This window comes from Haliaeetus leucocephalus, unplaced genomic scaffold (assembly GCF_000737465.1).
Source record: "Haliaeetus leucocephalus isolate CR32 unplaced genomic scaffold, Haliaeetus_leucocephalus-4.0 Scaffold161, whole genome shotgun sequence".
NCBI classification, from domain to species: Eukaryota; Metazoa; Chordata; class Aves; order Accipitriformes; family Accipitridae; genus Haliaeetus; species Haliaeetus leucocephalus.
Window position 1 is genome coordinate 166,393 of NW_010972597.1, and position 10,353 is coordinate 176,745.

The following is a 10,353-nucleotide window of genomic DNA, read 5'->3' on the forward strand; positions in this document are numbered from 1 at the left end:
AGGCTGATTGACAAGGTGAAATAACCTTGTGGGTTCAAATCAGACACTAGCAACTTGGCATCTAGAATGTATTCTATGCTAATATGCTATACTAGAAGTGAAAAACAGATTATGTAATAATGTTCTGCAAAATTTCTGATAGTCTGTGCACTCTAGTGCACAGCAGTGTTTTGAAAGGATGTATTTCATTGCACTATGCAGAGAGTGAAAATCATCTGAATGTGAAAAAGATTTCTAAGATTCCATATCCTCTCAAACCTTTCCTTATTCTTGATATGACATTTATTGTGTATGGGCATAGCATTCTGGTCCCAGTACATCAAAGCTCTTTTGTAGAGATTAAGCATGTATTCAAGGGCTTTGCTGGACTCAGACTAAAGTATCTCATAAAATAATTTTTTTTTTTTAAATCTTGGAGTGGATGGGAGAGTTTCTTCATTAAAGAATACAGATCCAGTATTCTTGACAACATAGGAATAAGAATCTTATACATAGGATTTCTGTAAATCTGTTACCTATACAGAACAGTTAACTTTGTATTGTGTGAAGGTATGCTTTGGTCAATGGTCTGGTGTAGTACAGCCAAATAATATGAAATTTAAAATGAACACGAGTTTATTTCATATCTATGAAAATATGAACAGGAAGTGAGGCTTCCATGAAGTGTAGAAGTACAGACAGATCTGTGACCTAAAAAGAGTCTATGGCAGCAGTCTGAAGTCACTCTTCCTCTTTTTCTCAGCTAGCTAACGTACCCAATATGTAGTACTTACGTTTTATTTTACTGTAATTTGCAGACTATAGATGTAGTGTAATCTTACAGTTTAACTTGGGCTTGTATATGAAGTATTGTGTGCTGGTATGTATTTAATTTTAAAATGAAACAGTGTAGTTGCTCTTTGTTTTTATTTTATCATTTGCCTACAGAAAAATTTTACCAAGGCAAAATTTTACACTAAACATCACAGGAGAGGAAAAAAAAAAGAAACCCAACCCCAAAAAAATGAAACAAACAAACAAACAAAACAGAGGGCAGAAAGCTGTTTACCATTTATCAGATTAATGCAAACAATACTTCTCATCTTCAGCTCATTTGGATCTTTTGTTTAGAATTCAATCTAAATCTACACTACGACACAATAAAAATGCATTATTCTTCAAGACTGGTTTGTTTCCTCTGGAGAAGGTAGTTTGTCAAGTGCTCCCATCTCTGCAAAAAGGAAGAAAAAAAAAAAAATTAACACATATGTAAGTATGCATATTAATCTTAGCAATTAACTAATGAAATCCAATTTGAGTAGTATACATTTTTATATTTTTCTTCTCTCAACTATAAGAGGCAAATCCTTGAACTTTTCATATTTTAATTTATAAACTATTGGGTTTTTTCTTCTGAATGTTAGTAATATCTTCCTGCTGTAATTTCACCTTTTTAGAAACAGCAGTGACACAATTACAATGGAATTATATCAATTTTATTATGTCAATTGATATTGCTAGATCCCAACATCTCAGAAGTTTTAATATTATCCAGTTATGGCTGTCATCCTACAGCCTGCTCTATATGGGAAGCCTTTATAGCTGGAGGGAGCAATTTTCAAGAGAAAGAGCTGAAGGGCACTTTTAGTTATTGCCAAGATACTTCTTAGCAGTTAATATTTCAACTTTATCTTGCAGGTTATGCCTAATCTGCATAACTATTCCCTGAATCTGAATCCCATGAGTGGGAGTTTTCCCCCTGCCCCCAAAGGAACATATCTAAACCAATATATTTAATGTAGTAAAGTTTCATTTCAGCAAAAAAGTTGAAGCGTCTCTACCATAATAAAGTATGTTTTTCACCTCCTAAATCTACAGTTCTGATTTTGTGTAAGAGTTTGTACTAGGTCTTGCCAATAAATATTGTTAAGGGATACTACGGTAACATTCTGTGTCTTTTGAAACCTGGGAATACAAGAACTATCTCGGGGAAAAGCCATTTTATATGATCTGGAGATTCCCATTTTTTATGAGGACAGATAATAATACCATAATTTCTGAAAAAAAAACCAGCTCTTTGTCATCACTATCCTAAACAAGGAATAGTTATCTAGAGGGGCAATACAACCTTTTTTGCTCATTCTTCCCAGGGAAGGAGTATTTTATATTTCTATGAGATGCATTCAATTTTCTTGCCCAACTTAGCAGCTCTTACCCTACTCATCAGAGAGTGCATGCTTGAGCTCAACATGTTTCACACCCTGCCTGTTGTGTCCAGTTACTGGTTTTACTTCCTAGGCTCACATAGCAGAGTAAAGGAGTGTTTAGGGCTCCTTCTTTTTCACAGTGGCACAACAAACAAGCTACTACTTTGTCCACAGTAAATATACATGCTAATAATCTACTTTAAATATATATACATGAATTCTCTCAGGCCCTTAGTACTAACCATAAAGAGTTTTTGTTTCAAATGCAAAGTTGATTCAATAAGGACTTTAGTTGATATTTTCAGTAGTGAGAGTTATTTCGCTTGGGTAGATACAAATCATTTAGAAAATGGCACCAGAGAGGTCTAGAATTTTGTTTCCTATATATGCAAAAAATGAACAGATCTCCTGAAAGTCTCTTTTAATAAAGAATTTAAAATACAAAAGTAACACACAGTTCTTTGTTACTATTCTACAGCATACACTTGCTACAAAACTGTTTATAATTTGCAAGTATTCATTATGGTTTTGTAGACAGTTTTAGAAGGGCTGAAGAGGTTTTTAAAGGCTCAGAATTGTGTTGTTTTTCTTAAAAAAGCAAAACTAATGAAAACTCAGAAGCAGCCAGATTTCTTCTTCATCGAATGCTATAATAAAATTACCATTCTTATAGAATCAGCTGTAAGCTCAGTTTTATATTTCTTGTCACAATTTTGAGACTCCACAGAGTTTTTACTAGCAGCATTTTGAGCTGTTTGCCAACATTGAGCTTAGTGTTGTTGCAATTTTATGATGTGACTTTGTTGTAGAATACATGAAGAAAGGGAGATGTATTTCTTTCATCACTAACAAGTGTTTCAGAATTTCAACTAACTGGTTTTGACATTAAACTGAGGTCTTATTTAATTAGTTATTGAATTGTTTTATACTAACTCCCATGTAATCAGACTGTATTTAGTCTGTGTTCAACTATTCTAAAAGTTGGGTCCCTACAGTTTTAGTAGTAGCTTTTATTATTTTCATGGTGCCCAGAGTAATCAAATGGTATTAGAACCTGGCTATGTTGGATATTCATTGACCTGCAGTTTAGCAGTACTACCTGCACTCTCTGAATCAGGCCTATTCCTAAGTGCACTAAAATGGAATTGATAGTTTCTCCCCCCCACCAGAGATGCTGTTCAAGGTCTTGCACACTCAAACCTGTAGCAGACTTGTACATTCAAGGACAGTCCTATCTTCTCAGTAAGTTTCACACCAGAAGGTGTGAAAGATTAAAAAGGTATTCACTAACCTTTAAGATGCAAATAAGCCAAAAATTCAATTACTGTGCGCACAATGTTTTCATCAGCCAGCAGTCTTCCAAGATTCCCTATAAAACAAGTTGGTTGTTACTTAATGTTAACATGGTATGAAGATCTATTGTATGTGACATTGTGGCTAGGTTTATGAGTAATCTGAAAAAAACTATTTGAAGTTTCTTTTTCCTTAAAATCCTCATTAGAAAAACCTCATTTAATGGAAGAGCAAAGCCACATTAAGGTAGGTAACTGCAATTCTCAGAATCAAAATTGCCCAGCTTTGTATGCTATTCCTGCATAGGAGCTGCTTTGGCACCTTAATGGTCATGGTCTTTAAGGCTTTACGAGTTCTGCTGCAGAAGAGAGTTAGCCTCTGTTATCAACTCTCTCCTTTGTGTCCACCAGCCTGAGATTTAAGGGAAAGGTGAATTTAGTAAACACATTCATCAACTTTGCAAAACAGTTAAAAAGTCTTCACAACATCTGATCTTGTTCCCAATAAGCCATTCGAGTGATAGAGAAGTGATTTGTAGCCCAAAAGCTAGGCCTGGGACTTTACTAAAAGCTCAGAAAGGTATGTTTTTGCATATGTATCTAATACAATATACTCCTCTTTGATCTTGTGGAAGTAGGCCTTTTGATGCTTTTTAAATGGCCCAACTTATCAAGCTCCCTGGGAGCTTGTTACTGCACTTTGGGAGATTGAGAAGTATGCTTTCTGTGTCTATTAAAAAAAAATGGGGGGGGGGGGGGGGAAGACATCTTGCTTTTTATCAACAGGATGGAGAATTGTTCTATATTAGAGAACAAATGATAGGTAATTTCACTAAGATTTTTAGCTCTCTGCACACAGGCAGATGGGTACCACTATCTGACTGACAGTCCATTAGTGTATCACTCAAAAGCCCGTCCCTTGATGTTATCCTAGGGGATGTGTTTTATCTCAGAAAATAGTCTGAAAGACTGACTTGCAGCAGGTGAATGTTGGGGGAGCTCTTCCATGATGGAAGAGAAGTGACATACAGCCCAGAAGGCTGACTGAGCTCTGTAGCACAAATAAAAAATATTGATGGGGAGTTGCAAGGGACACAAAGGTTCCTGGTATATAGCCAGTCAGCATTTAAGAAATTTGCATCTAAAAGTCTTGTCTTCCAGTCTTTGAACTCACAGAGATATTATTACTCATATTAATAATACTTGTATTATTTGAAGTTTTCCTTAATTTATTTTTTATACTCACCTAACCTGATACAGGGTTTTGTTATGATTAATCATTATTATATTAGTAGCTTATTGACTCCGATTTTGTTACCAATGTGATATTTATTGGATTATTTTTCTTTAGTGACTTGAGCATATTGTACATGTGTGTTTCTATATACTCTGCTATTGACCTTAATTCTGTGTAGCCTATTACTTGCAGACTCTAGTAAAGAAATAGTTACGCTCTTGGAATTTAACAATTATCCTAGTTATGCTCATAGATTTTTTTTAAATCCTCCCCTGACCTAGTGTTAAGTAAATAATACAACTTACAAGTTCTTCTAGGTTATCTGAAGAGCTTGTGAATTTTGCAGTATTCCTTCAAGGAGAGAGAGGAGTCCTTTGCATTAATTCTTTTACAGTAATAGTGTGAATTTAATAAAAAAAATCCTTCATTTCCAATTAAAATAAGAATTCTGACTACCTTATGCATTTTTTTTTATATTCATATCTCCTTTGAATAGGAACTCTATAATAAACTTCAGCTTCAAAGAAAACTTTTGATGAGAGAACAACATCTAAAATGAGGTCCAGAACAGAGGCTGTTATATAATTTTCAGGTCCCATCCAGACAAGTTTGATTGAGTTTACTTGTAATTGTGGAGGTGCAGCAGTACCTGGCAGAAGACTAAATCTTAAAGACCATATTCCTGTAAAGGACCTGGTAGCATATCCACAAATGGCAACATGTTGCAATGTGAGCTGCATTGTTAGATTCCAAACGCCTACCTTTCACATTGTTTCTGACTATTAAAATATTATTTTTACACCAGTGTTTGAGGAAGTAGGTTCTTCCTTTCTCTTTTTTTTTTTCTCCTTTTTTCTTAAAAACAAAACCCCGAACCAACCAACAACAACAAAAAAAACCAACCCACAAAACAAACAACCACTCCCAACCAAAAACCACCACATGCACAAAACCCCACAATGTAACTGTACCAGAACTAAACAGGCAGTCCTTCTGAGAATGTAGCAACTAAGAAATGTATTAATGTTACTTTTCTATTTGGAATTATGTCTATGAAATTGTAATTAAGCACATTGCCTTTATTTATGAACTTCTTCAGTGTTAGCTACATTTGCATTGTGCAGGGTGGATTTAAAATAGCCTGTGAGAGCTCTGGGGCTGGGACTTTGTCCTCCCCCATCAGTGCAGTACTGAATGCAAGAGTACTCATGTAAGTACCGCTTGCTTTGGTTGCAGTAAGGACAGATCACCCTCTGACAGCCGAAAGACGAGATTCATCCTAGCTGACTTTAGACGTCTGCAGCAGATTTAGTTTCTCCTCAGGAGAAAGAAACCGGTTTTTCTAGAAGTTTCTACATCTTATCCTGAAGTAGGTGTTCAAAATAAATGCTAAAAGTGCCAGCTTCTCTTTATAAAGGGAGTCTAGACATCTATTGTAGAGGCCCAGCCTTGGATGACAAATCCAGAACAAGGCTGCATCCTTTTCATTGCCGCTTATTAAACTCCGATACATGCAACCTCAAAAAAATATGTTAACTTGACTTCGGTTTTGACCAGGTTCTCAATCTTTTAATGAAGTTAGTCCATCTTGCTTAAACATAGGAAATATTATGAGACTTAACATGATTATTTTTTTTTTTTAAATAGTGAAGACTCTTACGACATAAACAGTGCCATACAGTTCTGAGGTCTAGTTTTAGCTCTGGAGCATCAGAATAAAATAAAAAATAATGAATAAATAAATTAATAAAAGCCAGTTTCTATAGCTTTCCCTACTGAAAGATTCCTTTATGAGCTTGCTTCTTTGCTGAAAAAAAAATTAGCTCTTGAGTGTATAGGGTGACATTTGAACTACTTATTTGAACATATGAAAAGAAAAAGCTAGGTTTATTCAAAGTAATATGATCTGTTATACTTTAAAAGCAACATATTTATGGCACTTTTCCCTGGGCACCAAGATGTTTTAAACTATGACCATGTACAAAGAGCACACTGAATGGCCAAATTTCATTTTTCTTCCTTTCATATGTTTATTAGGATTTTTGTTAAAGTGCAGGAATAGCCTTGTATCTAGGTAGGTAGTTAACTCAATAACAGTAAATATATTACTAAACATAAAAACAAAATCAACAATACTGGCTTTCAGAATTTCATTACCTGCTTTAATATCCTCATCAGGCTGTATTTCACGTTTACCAGTGAAACCATGTTTGTCATTAAAAGATCTGTGGTTATCTACTGCATCTGATAAATTAAAAATCAGAGGAGTTAATTGACATAGCAACAACCTTTGCTGCATTGCTTGTTTTTCATGGATTTCAAAGAAGAGATCATGATGGGCACTTTTGATGTACAAAATGACAAAGAAGCAATTAATGTGTCACTAAATGAAATAACCTGTCTTCTGAATTTGTGCTTATGATTTATATCATTTACAAACCTAGTCCTGTACTACATAGCTGCTGAAGCTATTGCTGAATTCAGAGGAAGTTGTAAAGAAAATATAAGTTTGTACATTCACGTGTAATTTGGGAAGTTGTTTTTGCTACTCTTTCCTCTATTTTTAGAAAATGATGCCAATGAGTTTGCTTAAAAGAAAACTGCAGATAGTTTTTGAAGGTTATTCATGTAAACTATCTTACATGCCCCTGGTGCCTCTTCTCTCCCCCTTGCAATGGGGATTGCCTTTATCAGTAAAAGCTGATCAATAAGACCTGCAACAAAGGATGATTCCTATTATCCCGTCTTAGATAAATGGCACTTTGACAAGTACATTTCCCCACAGTATCTTTGCCAATTTGGTTAGATCTGCTTTGGGGCTAATACACTTCCACACATTTACAGAACCAGTTAATATCTTTAAGATGCATTAATCTTTTTTTTTAGGTATCCTTAAGGTTAGTTAAAAATAATGAAGAGAGTCACAGTAAGTATCTGTAGTATTTGTTATGTACTGCTAAGACAGAAAACATAGAAACATTGGTAGTGAGTGTTATTACATTAACAACAAATAAGGGTAAAAGGACAGATATTTGAGACAGCTTAGCACTGCATTTCACATAATCTTAATTTGTGATTCTCCATCTTTGTAAACCATTGTATTCCTGTATTTTAAACACCTTCTACATTAAATATTTTTCACAGAGTGAACTGTTAATATTTACAGTCATGAGTTTGTGTGTTATTGTTTTAAATTGTTTTGCTTTAATTGAGGAAAAAAAAAATTAGTAGTATAATAAAGCCAGGTAGCAAAGCCATTTTCAAACAGATTTAAAGGTGAAATCTGAAATACATTGAAAAGTGCCAAAATGTCACATTTCGTCATTCATCCCTTGACATCTAAGATGCTATAAGATGTTGTAACACTTTGGGGGAGGGGTGGGGTAGTATTTGTCATATGAAAATTACAGTTCAGAAGAACAAAGAGTGAGCAGATGTGCACAAAGTTTCACAGCACCACTCTGCTTTAAAAAAGAACAGTTATTGTCTAAGACAAGTCAACTCTATAATAGGCATGTAACTGATATCTAAACAAGTATTCTCCCAAATGAGTTTCTTCAGTCTTGCAGGTTTAGACAAAATTACTGTAATCATCAGAAAAGTGAGTAGCACACTGCAGCAAACTGGTTCACAAGAAAAAAAACTTCTGCATTTTGAAATAATGCAAAAAGAAAGTGCTTGACTTACGTGGCCCAAGCAGGTAACCAGCACTATTCAAAGTCCAGCCCCTTTTTTCTCTTGCCTTAAAGAAAAAAGTGAAAGTATGTTATGAACTACATAGTGCTTTCTGAAGACAAAGGAAACAGCACCCAAATGGGCATTCTCTTAGCAGAAAGTGTCTTCTGAAGGCTTGAGATCAGAAATATTGTAAAAAATAAAAGCAAATAATATTAAGAAAAAAATAACGGTGAACTCTTGTCCTTCCCCCCCATCTAAGTCAGTAGTTTTGCTATTGACATCCATGCGAAGTGAAGATTTCACCCCATATAAGAGAAACTGCGAATCACACTTTGGAGGCATAAATTTTGACTTTATACTGCAAGTCTATATTACCACCTGATAATCACCTTAACAAACAGCAATGTTTTCTTTTAATCGTTTGGATTTACATGACAGCCTCTTTATAAGAGGTCCACATGCACACCACCTATTTCTGAGTCAGGTGGGACACCTGTTCAATTTTGAGCTGTAAACCAGACACTCTCTTTCCCTTCCTTTAGTCCTGTTACTTGTTACAAGGGAGCTAGTATTAAAGAACCGCAAATTCTTTACTAAAAACCTGTTTACTGCCCAAAGTGGTTTTGAGTGCTGCATCTTGCCCAGCCCCTGTATCTAAATGCAGTGTGTATCACCGCAAGGTTTAGTATTACTTGCCAGCTGAGACATGGACACTGCCCAACGGATATAGGGCTTCCAACAGTGAAATTAGTACTTACCGAGAAAACCAGTCCAAGTGTTTCTGACAGGGTGGCACAAAGGATTAAAGACAGAAACAGGAAACTAGTGCACCTCTGCATCTGGAAAGAAACCGTTCTGGGGTAAGTGCTCCGAGTTACCGCTTTGCTTTCCAGTTACGGATCCCACAGAGCACGGGAGCATCCCCGCCACGGGTGGGAAGGGGGGGGGGGCTGAGCCTTCTTCCCGTGGGGCAGGGCGGCTGCGGCTACGGGTTTCGGTTTGGCACCCAGATTCGCACCGGGAGAGAGTCCGAGAGGGGAGTACCTTGAACTGGGGGGCGACGGCCTCTCCCTGGCAGCGCTGGTGCTGGCGGTCCGGGGCGGAGGGGGCGCGGCTCGTCCCGGGGGCGCTCACTGCATGGCCACAGTGCGCGGGTTGCAGATCTGCACGCCCACCCTCGCTTCCCTCCGCTCTTTATGGGCTGCAGCACCACCGGGAGAGGGAAGGGGGAGACGAGAGCCGCCCACCCCCCCTCTCCTCCGCCTCTCCTGGGTCATTTCCCCCTCACCAACCCACTGCATTAGGAAGGGCAAAAATTACATTAATTCAATTAGAGGTATTTGGAAGCACTACGCAGACTCCAGGGAGATAACAGCCCGGGCAATTACCTCTGCTGACGGCGGCCGTGGGCAGGCTGGTGGGCAGCGAGAGCAGCTCTGGTCCTGGCAGCCTTGCCTGCCCCTGCCACTCGCTGCAGCTTCACCAGGGCTTGGCTGATGGTGGGGACTAAGAAGGCGTAAAGTGAATAGAGATCACTTTTCCGAGACTCGGGTGCGGGAGCAGAGCTAAATACAAACGTCGGCGTGTGATGCTGGCTAACGAGATCCAGTGTCTGGGCTTTGCGTTCGGCAATACTGAGGACCTAACACCCCGCTGCTCTGCTTGCGATCCCTGGAGCGCTCCCTGTGGTCCAGGCCACTGACGGTCCCTTAAAAGCCTTTCAAGCCATGCCCTTTGCTCTAGCATCACAGCAAAAAGCAAAAGGAGCTGAGTCAAAACTCGGTTATTGTAATTCCTCGCTGCTTTGTATCCGAGGCAGCACTTATTTTTGTTGTTGTTGGGGGTTTGGGGGTTTTTATCTAAGGCTATATGTGAAAGACTAGGGATGTAGCTCTCCCCAGTGATTAGACTAGCCCTGCCTGTTAATTTACAACCAGTGAAGTTTCACCAGTTTGCTTAT

At 37.6% G+C, this 10,353-nt stretch overlaps 1 protein-coding gene across 2 annotated transcripts; it reads right to left on the bottom strand.

Moving 5' to 3' along the window:
* Nucleotides 1-1,082: 1,082 nt before the first annotated feature.
* GAL (galanin/GMAP prepropeptide) lies at nucleotides 1,083-9,232 on the bottom strand. 2 transcript variants are annotated; one of them, XM_010562530.1, is made up of 6 exons: nucleotides 9,152-9,232; nucleotides 8,403-8,457; nucleotides 7,358-7,429; nucleotides 6,873-6,959; nucleotides 3,478-3,555; nucleotides 1,083-1,210 (listed from the first exon to the last, which is right to left on the bottom strand). In XM_010562530.1, the coding sequence occupies exons 1-6, from the start codon at nucleotides 9,230-9,232 to the stop codon at nucleotides 1,158-1,160; spliced, it is 426 nt and encodes a 141-aa protein (XP_010560832.1). In that variant the 3' UTR covers nucleotides 1,083-1,157. The 2 variants fall into 2 exon arrangements, with proteins under 2 accessions (XP_010560832.1, XP_010560833.1); XM_010562531.1 differs by lacking the exon at nucleotides 7,358-7,429.
* Nucleotides 9,233-10,353: the final 1,121 nt, after the last annotated feature.

Excerpts from the sequence above, each read along its gene's own strand:
- GAL (XM_010562530.1), bottom strand. The coding sequence starts at position 9,232 with ATGCAGAGGTGCACTAGTTTCCTGTTTCTGTCTTTAATCCTTTGTGCC. Across the intron at positions 8,458-9,151 it reads CACTTGGACTGGTTTTCTCG|GCAAGAGAAAAAAGGGGCTG; the intron begins GTAAGTACTAAT and ends TTTTTCTTTAAG. Across the intron at positions 6,960-7,357 it reads AGAAGAGGCACCAGGGGCAT|ATGCAGTAGATAACCACAGA; the intron begins GTAAGATAGTTT and ends TTAATTTATCAG.